Genomic DNA, 19,598 nt, shown 5'->3' with positions numbered 1-19,598 from the left:
CTTCTCTCTCTGTATGACTGTACTCATATCTCTCCCTCTCTCTCTCTCTCTCTCTCTCTGTCTGTCTCTGTCTCTCTCTCTCTCTCTCTCTCTGTCTCTCTCTCTCTCTCTCTCTCTCTCTCTCTCTCTGTCTGTCTCTGTCTCTCTCTCTCTGTCTCTCTCTCTCTCTCTCTGTATGACTGTACTCATCTCTCTCTCTCTCTCTCTCTCTCTCTCTCTCTCTCTCTCTCTGTCTGTCTCTGTCTCTCCCTCTCTCTCTCTCTCTCTCTCTGTATCTCTCTCTCTCTCTCTCTCTCTCTCTCTCTCTGTCTCTGTCTCTGTCTCTGTCTCTCTCTGTATGACTGTACTCATATCTCTCCCTCTCTCTCTCTCTGTCTGTCTCTGTCTCTCTCTCTCTCTCTCTCTCTGTATGACTGTACTCATCTCTCTCTCTCTCTCTCGCTCTCAATTCAATTCAATTTCAATTTCAATTTAAGGGCTTTATTGTCATGGGAAACGTATGTTAACATTGCCAAAGCAAGTGAAGTAGATAGTAAACAAAAGTGAAATAAATAATAAAAATTAACAGTAAACATTACACTCAGAAGTTCCAAAAGAATAAAGACATTTCAAATGTCATATTATGGCTATATACAGTGTTGGAATGATGTGCAAATAGTTAAAGTACAAATGGGAAAATAAATAAACATAAATATGGGTTGTATTTACAATGGTGTTTGTTCTTCACTGGTTGCCCTTTTCTTGTGGCAACAGGTCACAAATATTGCTTCTGTGATGGCACACTGTGGTTTTTCACCCAGTAGATATGGGAGTTTATCAAAATTGGGTTTGTTTAAAAATTCTTTGTGGATCTCTGTAATCTGAGGGAAATATGTGTCTCTAATATGGTCATACATTTGGCAGGATGTTAGGAAGTGCAGCTCAGTTTCCACCTCATTTTGTGGGCAGTGTGCACATAGCCTGTCTTCTCTTGAGAGCCAGGTCTGCCTACGGCGGCCTTTCTCAATAGCAAGGCTATGCTCACTGAGTCTGTACATAGTCAAAGCTTTCCTTAAGTTTGGGTCAGTCACAGTGGTCAGGTATTCTGCCTTTGTGTACTCTCTGTTTAGAGCCAAATAGCATTCTAGTTTGCTCTGTTTTTTGTCAAGTAATTCTGTTTTTGTTTTCCCATGATTTGGTTGGGTCTAATTGTGTTGCTGTCCTGGGGTTGTCTAGAATGGATTGAATTTGTTGTTGCCTAATTGTTTTTTGGTAGGTTTCAACACTACTTTCCTTCCATCCATAGCATGTCTTAATATTATTCAGTTCCTTTGGCTTTGATGCCTCATGATTGACTATTGCTCTGTTCAAGTAGACTGTGATTTTGCTGTGCTCTGATAGGGGTGTCAGTGGGCTGACTGTGAACGCTCTGAGAGACTCTGGGTTGAGGTCAGTGATAAAGTAGTCTACAGTACTACTGCCAAGAGATGAGCTATAGGTGTACCTACCATAGGAGTCCCCTCGAAGCCTACCATTGACTATGTACATACCCAGTGTGCGACAGAGCTGCAGGAGTCGTGACCCGTTTTTGTTGGTTATGTTGTCGTAGTTGTGCCTAGGGGGGCATATGGGGGAGGGAATGCTGTCACCTCCAGGTTGGTGTTTGTCCCCCTGTGTGCGGAGGGTGTCAGGTTCTTGTCCTGTTCTGGCTTTTAGGTCGCCACAGACTAGTACATGTCCCTGGGTCTGGAAATGATTGGGGGGGGGTCTCGCTGGTCTTGGTGGGGTGTCTGTTGATCTGTTGCTCCTGTGTGAGGTGTTGGGTCTGCGGTTGAGGGCGATATCCTTTAGGGTCCGGGCGAAGGTGGGCACTGCTGCCTTGTAGAGGTGGACCTGGTCATAAAGGCTGTTCATGTCCAGGGTGGAGTGGTGGGCCAGGTAGACATTTGGGTTTGAGGCACAGTCACGGGAAATACTTGCGTTTACCCGCTGTATGGTAGCAGGGTGGAAGTCTTTTCGTTGAGATAACCAAGTAAAATAAGCTTTTTTAGTTTAGACACTGAAAAGGTTTATTTTCTCGTATGTATTTCCCGTTTGAGTCCATAAGGAGTACAATCTGTGGCTTGTGTATGTCCTCAGTGGGTGTGGGGGGGGGTCGTCATGAGGGCTATCAGGGTGGCTGACAGGGGTGGTGCTCAGAGGGGTTGGGATCCCCTGGGCTTGGGGTTCTTCATTTGTTTGTCTGGGTGTGATGTCGAGGCTATGGTCAGGGTCTAGGGTTGTTTGTCTGGGTGTGATGTCGAGGCTATGGTCAGGGTCTAGGGTTGTTTGTCTGGGTGTGATGTCGAGGCTATGGTCAGGGTCTAGGGTTGTTTGTCTGGGTGTGATGTCGAGGCTATGGTCAGGGTCTAGGGTTGTTTGTCTGGGTGTGATGTCGAGGCTATGGTCAGGGTCTAGGGTTGTTTGTCTGGGTGTGATGTCGAGGCTATGGTCAGGGTCTAGGGTTGAGAGACTTTCAGTCTGATGGCCTTGAGATAGAAGCTGTTTTTCATTCTCTCGGTCCCAGCTTTGATGCACCTGTACTGACCTCGCCTTCTGGATGATAGCGGGGTGAACAGGCCGTGGCTCGGGTGGTTGATGTCCTTGATGATCTTTTTGGCCTTCCTGTGACATGCGGGTGCTGTATGTGTCTTGGAGGGCGGGTAGTTTGCCCCCGGTGATGCGTTCGGCAGACCGCACCACCCTCTGGAGAGCCCTGCAGTTGTGGGCGGTGCAGTTGCCGTACCAGGCGGTGATACAGCCCGACAGGATGCTCTCAATTGTGCATCTGTAAAAGTTTGTGAGGGTTTTAGGTGATAAGCCACATTTCTTCAGCCTCCTGAGGTTGAAGAGGCTCTGTGGCGCCTTCTTCACCACACTGTCTGCGTGGGTGGACTATTTCAGTTTGTCGGTGATGTGTACGCCAAGAAACTTGAAGCTTTTCCACCTTCTCCACTGCGGTCCCGTCGATGTGGATAGAGGCGTGCTCCCTCTGCTGTTTCCTGAAGTCCACGATCATCTCCTTTGTTTTGTTGATGTTGAGTGAGAGGTTATTTTCCTGGCACTACACTCCCAGAGCCCTCACCTCCTCCCTGTAGGCGGACTCGTCATTGTTGGTAATCAAGCCTACTACTGTTGTGTCGTCTGCAAACTTGATGATTGAGTTGGAGGCGTGCTTGGCCACGCAGTCATGGGTGAACAGGGAGTACAGGAGGGGGCTGAGCACGCACCCTTGTGGGGCCCCAGTGTTGAGGATCAGCGAAGTGGAGATGTTGTTTCCTACCTTCACCACCTGGGGGCGGTCCGTCAGGAAGTCCAGGACCCAGTTGCACAGGGCGGTGTTCAGACCCAGGGCCTCAAGCTTAATGATGAGCTTGGAGGGTACTATGGTGTTGAATGCTGAGCTATAGTCAATGAACAGCATTCTTACATAGGTATTTCTCTTGTGTGCAGTGTGCAGTGTGATGGCGATTGCATCGTCTGTGGATCTATTGGGGCGGTAAGCAAATTGAAGTGGGTCCAGGGTGACAGGTAAGGTAGAGGTGATATGATCCTTAACTAGCCTCTCAAAGCACTTCATGATGACAGAAGTGAGTGCTACAGGGCGATAGTAATTTAGTTCAGTTACCTTTGCTTTCTTGGGTACAGGAACAATGGTGGCCCTCTTGAAGCATGTGGGAACAGCAGACTGGGAAAGGGAGAGATTGAATATGTCCATGAACAAACCAGCCAGCTGGTCTGCGCATGCTCTGAGGACGCGGCTAGGGATGCCGTCTGGGCCGGCAGCTTTGCGGGGGTTAACATGCTTAAATGTCTTAATCACGTCGGCCATGGAGAAGGAGGGGCCACAGTCCTTGGTAGTGGGCCTCGTCAGTGGCACTGTGTTATCCTCAAAGCGGGCGAAGAAGGTGTTTAGCTTGTCTGGAAGCAAGACGTCTGTCACGGCGACGTGGCTGATTTTCTTTTTGTAGTCCGTGATTGTCTGTAGACACTGCCACATACGTCTCGTGTCTGAGCCGTTGAATTGCGACTACACTTTGTCTCTATACTGATGTTTTGCCAGTTTAATTGCCTTGCGGAGTGAGTAGCTACACTGTTTGTATTCTGCCATATTCCCAGTCACCTTGCCATGGTTGAATGCGGTGGTTCGCGCTTTCAGATTTGCGCGAATGCTGCCACGGTTCTATCCACGAGGCTATGGTCAGGGTCTAGGGTTGTTTGTCTGGGTGTGATGTCGAGGCTATGGTCAGGGTCTAGGGTTGTTTGTCTGGGTGTGATGTCGAGGCTATGGTCAGGGTCTAGGGTTGTTTGTCTGGGTGTGATGTCGAGGCTATGGTCAGGGTCTAGGGTTGTTTGTCTGGGTGTGATGTCGAGGCTATGGTCAGGGTCTGGGGTTGTTTGTCTGGGTGTGATGTCGAGGCTATGGTCAGGGTCTAGGGTTGTTTGTCTGGGTGTGATGTCGAGGCTATGGTCAGGGTCTGGGGTTGTTTGTCTGGGTGTGATGTCGAGGCTATGGTCAGGGTCTGGGTTGTTTGTCTGGGTGTGATGTCGAGGCTATGGTCAGGGTCTGGGGTTGTTTGTCTGGGTGTGATGTCGAGGCTATGGTCAGGGTCTGGGGTTGTTTGTCTGGGTGTGATGTCGAGGCTATGGTCAGGGTCTAGGGTTGTTTGTCTGGGTGTGATGTCGAGGCTATGGTCAGGGTCTAGGGTTGTTTGTCTGGGTGTGATGTCGAGGCTATGGTCAGGGTCTAGGGTTGTTTGTCTGGGTGTGATGTCGAGGCTATGGTCAGGGTCTAGGGTTGTTTGTCTGGGTGTGATGTCGAGGCTATGGTCAGGGTCTGGGGTTGTTTGTCTGGGTGTGATGTCGAGGCTATGGTCAGTTTCTGGGTTGTTTGTCTGGGTGTGATGTCGAGGCTATGGTCAGGGTCTGGGGTTGTTTGTCTGGGTGTGATGTCGAGGCTATGGTCAGTGTCTGGGGTTGTTTGTCTGGGTGTGATGTCGAGGCTATGGTCAGGGTCTAGGGTTGTTTGTCTGGGTGTGATGTCGAGGCTATGGTCAGGGTCTAGGGTTGTTTGTCTGGGTGTGATGTCGAGGCTATGGTCAGGGTCTAGGGTTGTTTGTCTGGGTGTGATGTCGAGGCTATGGTCAGGGTCTAGGGTTGTTTGTCTGGGTGTGATGTCGAGGCTATGGTCAGGGTCTGGGTTGTTTGTCTGGGTGTGATGTCGAGGCTATGGTCAGGGTCTGGGGTTGTTTGTCTGGGTGTGATGTCGAGGCTATGGTCAGGGTCTGGGGTTGTTTGTCTGGGTGTGATGTCGAGGCTATGGTCAGGGTCTAGGGTTGTTTGTCTGGGTGTGATGTCGAGGCTATGGTCAGGGTCTAGGGTTGTTTGTCTGGGTGTGATGTCGAGGCTATGGTCAGGGTCTAGGGTTGTTTGTCTGGGTGTGATGTCGAGGCTATGGTCAGGGTCTAGGGTTGTTTGTCTGGGTGTGATGTCGAGGCTATGGTCAGGGTCTAGGGTTGAGAGACTTTCAGTCTGATGGCCTTGAGATAGAAGCTGTTTTTCATTCTCTCGGTCCCAGCTTTGATGCACCTGTACTGACCTCGCCTTCTGGATGATAGCGGGGTGAACAGGCCGTGGCTCGGGTGGTTGATGTCCTTGATGATCTTTTTGGCCTTCCTGTGACATGCGGGTGCTGTATGTGTCTTGGAGGGCGGGTAGTTTGCCCCCGGTAATGCGTTCGGCAGACCGCACCACCCTCTGGAGAGCCCTGCAGTTGTGGGCGGTGCAGTTGCCGTACCAGGCGGTGATACAGCCCGACAGGATGCTCTCAATTGTGCATCTGTAAAAGTTTGTGAGGGTTTTAGGTGATAAGCCACATTTCTTCAGCCTCCTGAGGTTGAAGAGGCTCTGTTGCGCCTTCTTCACCACACTGTCTGCGTGGGTGGACTATTTCAGTTTGTCGGTGATGTGTACGCCAAGAAACTTGAAGCTTTTCCACCTTCTCCACTGCGGTCCCGTCGATGTGGATAGAGGCGTGCACCCTCTGCTGTTTCCTGAAGTCCACGATCATCTCCTTTGTTTTGTTGATGTTGAGTGAGAGGTTATTTTCCTGGCACTGCACTCCCAGAGCCCTCACCTCCTCCCTGTAGGCGGACTCGTCATTGTTGGTAATCAAGCCTACTACTGTTGTGTCGTCTGCAAACTTGATGATTGAGTTGGAGGCGTGCTTGGCCACGCAGTCATGGGTGAACAGGGAGTACAGGAGGGGGCTGAGCACGCACCCTTGTGGGGCCCCAGTGTTGAGGATCAGCGAAGTGGAGATGTTGTTTCCTACCTTCACCACCTGGGGGCGGTCCGTCAGGAAGTCCAGGACCCAGTTGCACAGGGCGGTGTTCAGACCCAGGGCCTCAAGCTTAATGATGAGCTTGGAGGGTACTATGGTGTTGAATGCTGAGCTATAGTCAATGAACAGCATTCTTACATAGGTATTTCTCTTGTGTGCAGTGTGCAGTGTGATGGCGATTGCATCGTCTGTGGATCTATTGGGGCGGTAAGCAAATTGAAGTGGGTCCAGGGTGTCAGGTAAGGTAGAGGTGATATGATCCTTAACTAGCCTCTCAAAGCACTTCATGATGACAGAAGTGAGTGCTACAGGGCGATAGTAATTTAGTTCAGTTACCTTTGCTTTCTTGGGTACAGGAACAATGGTGGCCCTCTTGAAGCATGTGGGAACAGCAGACTGGGAAAGGGAGAGATTGAATATGTCCATGAACAAACCAGCCAGCTGGTCTGCGCATGCTCTGAGGACGCGGCTAGGGATGCCGTCTGGGCCGGCAGCTTTGCGGGGGTTAACATGCTTAAATGTCTTAATCACGTCGGCCATGGAGAAGGAGGGGCCACAGTCCTTGGTAGTGGGCCTCGTCAGTGGCACTGTGTTATCCTCAAAGCGGGCGAAGAAGGTGTTTAGCTTGTCTGGAAGCAAGACGTCTGTCACGGCGACGTGGCTGATTTTCTTTTTGTAGTCCGTGATTGTCTGTAGACACTGCCACATACGTCTCGTGTCTGAGCCGTTGAATTGCGACTACACTTTGTCTCTATACTGATGTTTTGCCAGTTTAATTGCCTTGCGGAGTGAGTAGCTACACTGTTTGTATTCTGCCATATTCCCAGTCACCTTGCCATGGTTGAATGCGGTGGTTCGCGCTTTCAGATTTGCGCGAATGCTGCCACGGTTCTATCCACGGTTTCTGGTTAGCATGACATCATTATACCATAGAAACATCATTTCAGGGTAGGTTTTAATAGTCACAGTGGGCACAACATCACCTATACACTGTTTCAGTGTATATGTCTAAATTATTTTCGGAAGCTACCCGGAACATATCCCAGTCCGCGTGATCAAAACAATCTTGAAGCGTGGATTCCAATTGGTCAGACCAGCGTTGAATAGTCCTTAGCACGGGTACTTCCTGTTTGAGTTTCTGCCTATGGGAAGGGAGAAGCAAAATGGAGTCGTGGTCAGATTTGCCGAAAGGAGGGCGGGGGAGGGCCTTATAACCATCCCGGAACATCGAATAGCAATGGTCAAGGATTTTAGCAACGCGAGTACAACAGTCGATATGTTGATAGAACTTCGGCAGCCTAGTCCTCAAATTTGCTTTGTTAAAATCCCCGGCTACAATAAATGCAGCCTCAGGATATGTGGTTTCCAGTTTGCATAAAGTCCAGTGTAGTTCTTTGTGGGCCGTCGTGGTATCGGCTTGAGGGGGGATATACACGGCCGGGACTATAACCAGAGAGAATTCTCTTGGGAGATAATACGGTCGGCATTTGATTGTGAGGTATTCTAGGTAGGGTGAACAGAAGGACTCGAGTTCCTCTATGTTACTACAATTACACCAAGAGTCGTTAATCATGAAACACACACCTCCGCCCTTCTGCTTCCCGGAGAGATACAGTTGAAGTCGAAAGTTTACATACACCTTAGCCAAATACATTTAAACTCAGTTTTTCACAATTCCTGACATTTAATCCTAGTAAAAATTCCCTGTCTTAAGTCAGTTAGGATCACCACTTTATTTTAAGAATGTGAAATGTCAGAATAATAGTAGAGAGAATGATTTATTTCAGCTTTTATTTCTTTCATCACATTCCCAGTGGGTCAGAAGTTTACATACACTCAATTAGTATTTGGTAGCATTGCCTTTAAAATGTTTAACTTGGGTCAAACGTTTCAGGTAGCCTTCCACAAGCTTCCCACAATAAGTTGGGTGAATTTTGGCCCATTCCTCCTGACAGAGCTGGTGTAACGGAATCAGGTTTGTAGGCCTCCTTACTCGCATACGCTTTTTCAGTTCTGCCCACACATTTTCTATAGGATTGAGGTCAGGGCTTTGTGATGGCCACTCCAAATCCTTGACTTTGTTGTCCTTAAGCCATAACTTTGGAAGTATGCTTGGGGTCATTGTCCATTTGGAAGACCCATTTGTGACCAAGCTTTAACTTCCTGACTGATGTCTTGAGATGTTGCTTCAATATATCCACATAAATTTCCTTCCTCATAATGCCATCTATTTTGTTAAGTGCACCAGTCCCTCCTGCAGGAAAGCACCCCCACAGCATGATGCTGCCACCCCCGTGCTTCACGGTTGGGATGGTGTTCTTCGGCTTGCAAGCAACCCCCTTTTTCCTCCAAACATAACGATGGTCATGATGGCCAAACAGTTCTATTTTTGTTTCATCAGACCAGAGGACATTTCTCCAAAAGTACGATCTTTGTCCCCATGTGCAGTTGCAAACCGTAGTCTGGCTTTTTTATGACGGTTTTGGAGCAGTGGCTTCTTCCTTGCTGAGCGGTCTTTCAGGTTATGTCGATATAGGACTTGTTTTACTGTGGATATAGATACTTTTGTACCTGTTTCCTCCAGCATCTTCACAAGGTCCTTTGCTGTTGTTCTGGGATTGATTTGCACTTTTCGCACAAAGGACATTCATCTCTAGGTGACAGAACGCGTCTCCTTCCTGAGCGGTATGACGGCTGCGTGGTCCCATTGTGTTTATACTTGCGTACTATTGTTTGTACAGATGAACGTGGTACCTTCAGGCGTTTGGAAATTGCTCCCAAGGATGAACCAGACTTGTGGAGGTCTACAATTTTTTTCTGAGGTCTTGCCTGATTTCTTTTGATTTTCCCTTAATGTCAAGCAAAAAGGCACTGAGTTTGAAGGTAGGCCTTGAAATATATCCACAGGTACACCTCCAATTGACTCAAATTATATCAATTAGGCTATCAGAAGCTTCTAAAGCCATGACATCATTTTCTGGAATTTTCCAAGCTGTTTAAAGGCACAGTCAACTTAGTGTATGTAAACTTCTGACCCACTGGAATTGTGATACAGTGAATTATAAGTGAAATAATCTGTCTGTAAACAATTGTTGGAAAAATGACTTGTGTCATGCACAAAGTAGATGCCCTAACCGACTTGCCAAAATGATAGTTTGTTAACAAGAAATTTGTGGAGTGGTTGAAAAACGAGTTTTAATGACTCCAACCTAAGTGTATGTAAACTTCCGACTTTATTTAAACTGTATTTATTCCTGTCTGCGCGATGAACTGAGAACCCATCTGGCTGGACCGATTCAGACAGAATATCCCAAGAGAGCCATGTTTCCGTGAAACAGAGGATGTAACAGGCCCTGATGTCTCTCTGGAAAGAAATCCTTGCCCGTAGTTCGTCGACTTTGTTAACCAAAGAGTGAAGATTAGCGAGTAGAATACTTGGAAGCGGTGGGTGGTGTGCGCGCCTCCTAAGTCGGACCAGCAGGCCGCTCCGAGTGCCTCTCCTCCGCCGGCGATGTTTTGGGTCAGCCGCTGGAATCAGTTCAGATCAAAGGATCCGCTTCGGGAAAGTCGTATTCCTGGTCGTAATGCTGGCGAGTTTCCGCCGCTCTGATATCCAATATTTTTTCCCGGCTGTATGTAATGATGCCAAACACTTTCTGAGTTAATAATGTAAAAAAATAATACATAAAAAAAACTAAATACTGCAAAGTTTCCTAAGAGCTAGTCGCGAGGCCGCCATCTTCGTCGGCACCAGGTGGGGATGTTGATGTTGAAGTGCTCGGTTCTTCTCCTGCTCTTTCTCCATTTTTATGTTGTCTCACCACAGTACAGAGTGCAGATATGTCTCTCTCCACCTCCAGCTCTAGTTAAGGGGGTGGTGTTGTGCTGGACTGGAGTTTGTTCACCTGCTGTTCCAGCTCCACTTGCCTTACCTCCAGCTGGGTGAATTTATCCTTCATTTCAATGAGGGAGTAGTGCTCTGTGCTGGGAAGTTGACTTTCCGCTTGGGGTTGCTTTGTGGGGTTATGTAATGAAGAGGTCTGGTCTGACCCGCTCGGGGTGGGGGTATCTTTCTCAAGGGAGAGCTTCTCCTGCTGAGCTATTTCTTTGATTAGGTGAAAGTCCAGCTGGAACTGTTTGGGGTTGCCCTGTACCAATACTGTTCCAGATTTATAGAGATTTATATTAGACGACTCAGAGTCCTCGATGTCTAGTATCCTGAGTTTCCACCCATCGCTAACACCCCCCCTCTTAACAGAGGGGTAGTGTGCTAGTATAGCACTGTGCCATGCCAGGGGATGGTCTGTGTGGAAGATAAGGTTGCTTATGTTCCCATTTTTATAAAAGTCAGCAAGAAGTGTCTCCTGATTTCCCATCAGGAGCTTCATTTTGTACTCTTTTCGTGTCTTATCATTCTTTACATTCAGAGGGTACTGTATTTTAATGACCTCTGAACAGCGGGAGGGTGCTTCTAAGGCTTCTCCATTTGGTTGGCGACTCTTCTGCCATTGTTGGCCTCAAGGGGTTTGACACCTCACTTCCCACGTCAGTGCTAATTGAAGTTGTATCTCTTTGTACTAGCAAGCTTGGTAGCCTTAGCATTCAGTCCTTATAAAGTAAAATATATAATTGTAATGTATTTTTCTTCTTGGTTTTTGAAAGTAAAAAATTGCTTCAGACTAAACATTACTCACTCAGTTCCAGGTTGGTTGGTGTTTTCAGGTTTCTGTTTGTTTGCCAGAGCATTTGCTGTATAGCTTGGGAATAGTCATCCTTGGTAGTAGAAAGCCTTCCAGGTAATTCCATCCAAAATCAGGTTGTAGGTTTGGAGTTTCGGTTTGGAATGAAGGTTATGTTGTGGAGGGTAGCATCCTGTATATGTCCCTGCCAAAAAAATCAAAGTTTATCTAACTCTAAATCTATATTTTTTGTAAAAACATGCTGAAAAATGCAGGAGCAATGTCTTTGAGCTCTCTCTCTCTATATATATAACTGTACTCATCTCTCTCGCACTCTCTCTCTCTCTGTGTATAACTGTACTCATCTCTCTCTCCTTCGCCCCCATTAGAAGCTGCAGGAGCAGGATGAACGTGCGGAGCAGTTGAAGGGTCGTCTGCGTTGGGAGCAGAGAGAGCTGAGGGTGAGACTGGAGCAGCTACAGGGAGGCCTAGGGGGTCTGGGAGGAACAGGCGTGGTCTCAGAGAGGATGAGGAACGACAGTCTGGGATCAGCAGCCATGTCCTCTTCAGAGAGGTCTGACTCTGACAGAGGTGAGTCTCTCAATCACAGCTCTCTTCTCCAATCACAGCTCTCTTCTCCAATCACAGCTCTCTTCTCCAATCACAGCTCTCTTCTCTAATCACAGCTCTCTTCTCTAATCACAGCTCTCTTCTCCAATCACAGCTCTCTTCTCCAATCACAGCTCTCTTCTCTAATCACAGCTCTCTTCTCTAATCACAGCTTTCTTCTCCAATCACAGCTCTCTTCTCTAATCACAGCTCTCTTCTCTAATCACAGCTCTCTTCTCCAATCACAGCTCTCTTCTCCAATCACAGCTCTCTTCTCCAATCACAGCTCTCTTCTCCAATCACAGCTCTCTTCTCTAATCACAGCTCTCTTCTCCAATCACAGCTCTCTTACCCATGTTTAGTAACTCTCTCAAAACGACGCCTGGGGATATCCATTTGTTAGGGAGTACATCCTTCAGGTTTTGTTGACGGAAGTGTTTTCACACTCTCTTTATCAGGGATATGAGATGGTGTCAGTCACAGCTCTTCAACATCTTTAGATCCATCTCCATTTTCAAGCGTTAGGGATGTAGGTCTACAACGTCAGGTTTTGTTGACTGAAGTGTTCATGTTAAAAGTTAGTAAGCTTAGTGTTTCATATCAGAGAAATCCGGTGTCTTCAGTACAACTAAAGGACATTTGAGTCTGCAATTGCACAGATTTGCTTTTTTTTTTCCAGCCGTATTTGACAGATTGTAGATTGTCTTTTGCTAACCCGATGTGTTGTTTTTGTTATTGCAGAAGACGTGGAGGTTGATGTGGAGAGTATGGCGTTTGAGTGTCTGGACTCTGATGGTCTGGGGACGGTCCCCCACGCAGGCATAGATCACTGTTACTCCAGCAGCCCCGACCGGGCCGGGCTATGACCTACCTACCGCCGTACACGAGATACACCCCTGGAGGGACACACCATTGTCTTACGTCAGATAGTGCGACGATTCCACCTGCGCTGTCGGTTGAGGGACGAGCGCCGCGTTGGAATGACGCCGCCTGACGTAAGACAATGGGGACACACAGGAGGAAAAACATTCCAAATAAGACGAAGACAGAAAAGGATGAGGAACAACAGGACAGCTGGCCTACACACACAGCAGCAACCGGGGCAAAGTGATCCCTTTTTTAAATGTTTTATTTTATTTGATCTAACTTCTCACTTAGCTCTGACTTACTGTGAGCTGAATCTGTTTTTAAAATATATATTTTGCTCACATTTCTGAGCAGGTTTTTTTCTCAGTCTGACCCCTGAAACAGCCAGCACTCCAGGACCGTCCAACCTAATAATAATAATTTGGTGTGTGCTGATATTTGCCCTATTTCACACATGTACAAGTGTGGATTAATACGCACGTCTGAATGGGAAATGTTTTTCTTCTCCATATCCCAACTCCCCCTGAGACACAGCCAGGGTCAGCCATTATCATTAGGGTTATGTGCCTTGCACAAGGGCACATCGGCAAATGTTTCACCTTGTCAGCTTGGAGATTCGAACTAGCAACCTTTGGGTTACTGGCCCACGCTATAACCGTTAGGCCACCGTATGAATGGCAGGAAGAATCATTGAGATTCAGGATACGTTTCTTACCACAGTCTAATTTACTTCAAATAGAAACAGGGTAGTATTCATTAGAAAACATACTGAAACAGGGAGAGACTACCTGTCCAATGAGAAAAAGCTCTGGTATGTTTTCCGTTGCAAAACGTTTTGCTACGGTGTGCCCTAATGAATACGACCCAGGTAAAGGTGGTTGAATAGATATCTCAAGCTGCTGAACTCAACTGTCCACAAGCATTATGAAGACACCAGGCTGAGTCCCAAATGGCACCCTATGCCCTTTATAGTGCACTAGTTTTGACCAGGGTCCAATAATGTAGGGCACTACATAGGGAAGGGTTTCCCAACTGGTGGCCGGCCCGCAGGTGACTGTATTTATTTATCGTTGTACGTAAGACTGTAAAAAAAACACCAGCAAATCAATTTGCAGTCTACAAATTATTTGTAATTATGTTCCGGCCCCCTTGACCATCCACTGAAGAAAAACATTGACCCGCGGCTGAATCTAGTGGATGATCCCTGATGTAGGGAACCACTTTTGGGACCCGTAACAAGTTCACAGAACGGTGCTACAATCTGTTGCTCTAAGGACTTATTTTAATACAATATCTCTATATTGGAAAACGCTGCATTAAACTCTTCAGCCTTTCTCTCCAGCTAACAAGCTTCAGGAATATTCTAATGTATTGTCAGGATGTACAGCACTTATCAAGTCTGTGGTCTGTCTGAATTATTATTGTGACTGTCCGTCTGATCTGTTATTGTGACAGAGTCTGTCCTGTATTTGATTTCATTTATTTTTTTTGTTTTGTTCTGTTGCACAAAACCATCCACAAAGCACTTATTCTTTGCGTCCCAAACGGCACAATAATTCCCTTTTATAGTGCACTACTTTTGACCAGGATCCATAAAAGGGCCCTGGTCAAAAGCAGTGCACTATCTAGGGCAGGGGTCAGGGATCAGAACTGGAGTGAGATCAAAAACAGCGTAGAAGTAGTTCTGCTAGGACTTGGGCAATGCGTGGCGTCACACCCTCCGTATGGAGCCGACCGACCACGTTTTCCGATCCAGCATAAATTGGCTCTGAAGAACAGAAATGGTACATATTACAATCTCTAAAATTATTCCATGGATCACCTTGGACAAAATTAATTTAATCTGTTGTCAGTAATATTCATTAAAGAAATGTCATGTATTTTTTGCGATCTGGCTGCTGACCCCTGCAGTACGGACCCTTCGAGAACCCCTGATGTAGGGAATACAGTGCCATTTGGGATGCACACCTTATATCTTCTAAGGGTTGTGGGTAATATTATCTCTAGTATTAAGATCTTTTTTTTTTTTTTATCCATTGTACTTGAGCTGATCTTTATGTTTTTAGGAAACGCACCCCTGAACTTTCCCGGACACAGATTAACATTACTGTAGTCCTGGACTAAATATTATTTGATAAGATGTTCCTTTTTGAGTTTGTTTTTAATCAAAGGCTGAGGCAGGGATTGAATTCGATCACGGTTTATAGGCGTTGCCGTTTTTAAAGGCAATGTTCCTGCCTCCGTGGAGATCCCATTCACGCTACAAATGCCGTCTCAATCGAAAATTGCCTTTTAAAAGCCGCAATCAGATTTGATCCGGTCTAAATCGGTGTCCGGGAAACCACCATCATGATGTATAAGTCTGTGTATAGGAAACCACCATCATCTTTTAGCTACCTGGCCATATTGTAACAGCGCTTCATGAGTTTAACAGTTTTATTAGTTTTGGTGTTTCTGACGTGGACATTATGGAACTCATGCAGTCTTTGCTAAGTGTCCATCATTTTAAATATGCATATTTTGCAAATATTTTGATTGACAATTGCTTGTATGAACTTGAATCCATTCTATCTGGATTTTCAAGTGCATTACTCAGTATATCTTCATTATACATGCAATAGATGCCACCATGTTGTTAGGAAAGTAGTAAATGTTTGGGCAAAAAGCATTATTTTGATATGTAATACAGTACTCGCCATTTACATGTATGCAACTGTAGCCTTGGACGCCAGGCTTAGCCAATGAGACTAGATTTGGAAGGATGGCTCTGTGAGACTAATGCAACCGTCTTACAAGTACCCGTCTACTAAACTAAACTCACTGTGGATTTGATCCTCTGAGGCAGCGTTTCCCAAACTCTGTCCTGGGGGACCCGTTTTGGGTTTTGCCCTAACACTACACAGCTGATTCAAATGATCAAAGCTTGATGATTATTTGAAATCGGCTGTGTAGAGTTAGGGCAAAAACCAAAACATGCACCCCTTGGGGGTCCCAAGGACCGAGTTTGGGAAACCCTGTTCTGAGGTGACTGACTGCCTGCCTTCCTTCAGGACGTTACCCAATGAGGTGCACTGCCTTCCTTCAGGACGTTACCCAATGAGGTGCACTGCCTTCCTTCAGGACGTTACCCAATGAGGTGCACTGCCTTCCTTCCGGACGTTACCCAATGAGGTGCACTGCCTTCCTTCAGGACGTTACCCAATGAGGTGCACTGCCTTCCTTCAGGATGTTACCCAATGAGGTGCACTGCCTTCCTTCAGGATGTTACCCAATGAGGTGCACTGCCTTCCTTCCGGACGTTACCCAATGAGGTGCGCTGACTGCCTGCCTTCCTTCAGGATGTTACCCAATGAGGTGCGCTGACTGCCTGCCTTCCTTCAGGATGTTACCCAATGAGGTGCGCTGACTGCCTGCCTTCCTTCAGGATGTTAATACCTGACAAGATGCCTTATGACCATGTCATGTCTGTATGCAGTCAACGGTCTCTTTGTTCCAGTACAATTATGTAGCATTTTTATACTAGGATATGTATGCCTTTTTGTATTAATAAATATTTGTAATATTTAATAATCACTTCCTTGTTATTCAAGGCAGACACAAGGTACTATGAGATTATTTGAGGAAGACAATGAAAAAATTATCCAGAAACAGAAAATATTTATTGGTATTCATCAATAAGTCGATACTGTTGCTCAAACATAGCACATTCATAATTTGTATTCATTCATTTCTTTAAAAGAGATTCTCAGGTACTTTTGTATACTTAATAGCCAGTAGTTCTGAAAGTAGCGCTCATGAGCCAAAAGTGGTCCCCGAATATCGTGTACTACTTCACAGATGTGCTCCCTCCCTCGCTCTACGTGGAATCGGGCCCACGTGGGGGAAAAGGGTTAGAAAAACTCGCTTTCAACCGAGGGATGTTATTGGCTAATTGAGGTAAGATAGTAATTCTGCATGTTTATAAACTGGGTGGTTCGAGCCCTGAATGCTGATTGGCTGACAGCCATGGTATATCAGACTGTATACCACGGATATGACAAAACATTAATTTTTACTGTGCTCTAATTACGTTGGTAACCAGTTTATAATAGCAATAAGGCACCTCGGGGGTTTGTGGTATATGGCCAATATACCACGGCTAAGGGCTGTATCCAGGTACTCCGCGTTGCTTCGTGAAATATACCACACCCCCTCGTGCCTTATTGCTTAAACGAACATAACATTGACACATCCAGCCCAAAGCTGGAGGTTTAAAAAAATACTTAGTAGTCGTCAAAGTTCCGGAGCATGTCTTTAAGTGTAATTTACAATTTGACTCACTTTCTGGAGCTAATTTCTTCAAGCATACAGACATCGATATCCACCGCAATCCTTTCTTTTCACAATGTCAAGAGAGAGCCAAGCAGCAGCCCTCGCTCTTAGCCCGATCACTTTCAAGCAACGACTGCAGATAACGTGGACCCCCTCATCACACCGGTAACAACTTCAATTTGAAGCAATGAATTATCATTCTGAATCAAAAATGTAATAGTCAATGAACCTGTAGCGAAGAGTGATGAATCAAGATTGAGTGAGATTTTTTTGAGATTGGCTTTTTTTAAAACAGTCTAGCTAGCAGAAACAAAGATTTGATTTTGAAAAGATAAATATTTCCAATCGTAAGCCTAAAACACAAACGTAAATGAAGATATGTAAATGAAGATATGTAGCCAGTCTCATCTACAGGGTGAGAAACAGACCATATGAAGGAAAGGAACTACAACAGACAGGAGAAATGCTTCCTGGTCAACAGTAGTGCACTATATAGGGAATAGGGTACCACCCTGGTCAACAGTAGTGCACTATATAGGGAATAGGGTACCACCCTGGTCAACAGTAGTGCACTATATAGGGAATAGGGTACCACCCTGGTCAACAGTAGTGCACTATATAGGGAATAGGGTACCACCCTGGTCAACAGTAGTGCACTATATAGGGAATAGGGTACCACCCTGGTCAACAGTAGTGCACTATATAGGGAATAGGGTACCACCCTGGTCAACAGTAGTGCACTATATAGGGAATAGGGTACCACCCTGGTCAAGGGTGCAGTACATTATTTACTGTGTTGCTGCAGTGACCGTACATTATTTACTGTGATGCAGCCTCTGCAGAAGTCAGAGCAAACATGCAGAGCTGTTGTGAAGGAAGTGAGTTTGTGTTTATACAGGACCTCCTGCCCCCACCTACCGTCGATGCGGAACGAAACGGAGCCCTCTGCATTGTTTTGGGATGTGCTCAGCGATGCGGAACGAAACGGAGCCCTCTGCATTGTTTTGGGATGTGCTCAGCGATGCGGTAGGGAGCTTGATTTGGCCTCTGCATGCCCTCCATACCTTCCGACCACATTTTCAACACCAGCATAAATTGGCTTTAACTGTAATGGTACATCCCTCGGATCACGGTCAACACCTAAGAGTTACAAAATTCCCAGGTTTTCCATAAATCCTGGTTGGAGGATTCCGGACTTCCTGCTTATTCCCTCCTGGTCCGGGAATCTTTCAACTGGAATTTCTGGAAAATCTGGGAATTTTAGTTACCGGAATTTTGCAACCCTAACCACAGATCTAGGATCAGATTCCCCTACCTCCAAATCTAACCATTAGAGGGGTGGATAAGATCTGACTCTGGACCAGCAGTTAGGGACAACCAGACCTGGGTTCAAATACTATTCAACATTTTTGAAATACTTTTTGCATTTGCTTGAGCCTGCCTGGAGCGGTTCCATTGTGCCAGCCAGGCATGCTCAATCGTTCCCAGATAAAGAACTTGAAATTATTTTGAAATGGTCTTTGAATCCAGGCGGGACTGACAGGGGCCAATGTCTACTTCCTCGCGCTCCGGGTTGAAGTTTTCTAGGAAGAGATCAAGGATCAGCTTCCCCTGCCCCAATCCTAACCATCTAGGGACAACTTCACCCTACACTGGCAGCTCAGACATACTGTTGTTTCTTGTGAGCCTGTGAGGCCAGGTCTTTGGCTCTCTCTTTAGCTGCCAGAGCCGTCTCCCTGGCCCTCTCTGTAGCATGCTCAGCCAGCGTCCTGGAGGGGATCTCACCTGGAGGAGAAGAGACAGGAAACATGGTGGTTAGAGAAGAGAGGGGAAACATGGTGGTTAGAGAAGAGAGAGAGAGAGGAAACATGGTGGTTAGAGAAGAGAGAGAGAGAGAGAGAGAGAGAGAGAGAGAGAGAGAGAGAGAGAGAGAGAGAGGAAACATGGTGGTTAGAGAAGAGAGAGAGAGAGAGGAAACATGGTGGTTAGAGAAGAGAGAGAGGAAACATGGTGGTTAGAGAAGAGAGAGAGAGAGAGGAAACATGGTGGTTAGAGAAGAGAGAGAGAGAGGAAACATGGTGGTTAGAGAAGAGAGAGAGAGAGGAAACATGGTGGTTAGAGAAGAGAGAGGAAACATGGTGGTTAGAGAAGAGAGAGGAAACATGGTGGTTAGAGAAGAGAGAGGAAACATGGTGGTTAGAGAAGAGAGGGGAAACATGGTGGTTAGAGAAGAGAGAGAGAGGAAACATGGTGGTTAGAGAAGAGAGAGAGAGAGGAAACATGGTGGTTAGAGAAGAGAGAGAGAGAGGAAACATGGTGGTTAGAGAAGAGAGAGGAAACATGGTGGTTAGAGAAGAGAGAGAGGAAACATGGTGGTTAGAGAAGAGAGAGAGAGAGAGGAAACATGGTGGTTAGAGAAGAGAGAGAGAGAGAGGAAACATGGTGGTTAGAGAAGAGAGAGAGAGAGGAAACATGGTGGTTAGAGAAGAGAGAGAGAGGAAACATGGTGGTTAGAGAAGAGAGAGAGAGAGGAAACATGGTGGTTAGAGAAGAGAGAGAGAGGAAACATGGTGGTTAGAGAAGAGAGAGAGAGAGGAAACATGGTGGTTAGAGAAGAGAGAGAGAGAGAGGAAACATGGTGGTTAGAGAAGAGAGAGAGAGAGAGAGAGAGGAAACATGGTGGTTAGAGAAGAGAGAGAGAGAGAGAGGAAACATGGTGGTTAGAGGAGAGAGAGAGAGAAGAGAGAGAGAGAGAGGAAACATGGTGGTTA

General features: G+C 46.4%; 2 protein-coding genes across 3 annotated transcripts in view; one reads left to right on the top strand and one right to left on the bottom strand.

Annotated features, from left to right (window-relative positions):
* The window catches only part of LOC311115330 (max dimerization protein 3-like), a 37,488-nt gene extending 23,052 nt beyond the window's left edge, over nucleotides 1-14,436 (top strand). Inside the window, exons 5-6 of one of the 2 annotated variants that reach the window (XM_084190522.1) lie at nucleotides 11,430-11,631; nucleotides 12,391-14,436. In XM_084190522.1, coding sequence (XP_084046648.1) covers nucleotides 11,430-11,631; nucleotides 12,391-12,515 — 327 coding nt within the window. In that variant the 3' untranslated portion in view covers nucleotides 12,516-14,436. The remainder of the gene's footprint in view (nucleotides 1-11,429; nucleotides 11,632-12,390) is intronic. The other variant, XM_084190523.1, reaches the window with a different exon arrangement.
* Nucleotides 14,437-14,517: 81 nt separating this feature from the next.
* Nucleotides 14,518-19,598, bottom strand: part of LOC311115331 (PRELI domain-containing protein 1, mitochondrial-like) — a 13,428-nt gene continuing 8,347 nt past the window's right edge. The window contains exon 6 of the mRNA XM_084190524.1: nucleotides 14,518-18,612. Coding sequence (XP_084046650.1) covers nucleotides 18,488-18,612 — 125 coding nt within the window. The 3' untranslated portion in view covers nucleotides 14,518-18,487. The remainder of the gene's footprint in view (nucleotides 18,613-19,598) is intronic.

The sequence above is a fragment of the Coregonus lavaretus genome, assembly GCF_964263955.1.
Source record: "Coregonus lavaretus genome assembly, contig: HAP1_SCAFFOLD_760, whole genome shotgun sequence".
NCBI lineage: Eukaryota > Metazoa > Chordata > Actinopteri > Salmoniformes > Salmonidae > Coregonus > Coregonus lavaretus.
The sequence above is the reverse complement of the archived record's forward strand: the minus strand, read 5'-3'. Positions and strand labels throughout refer to the sequence as shown.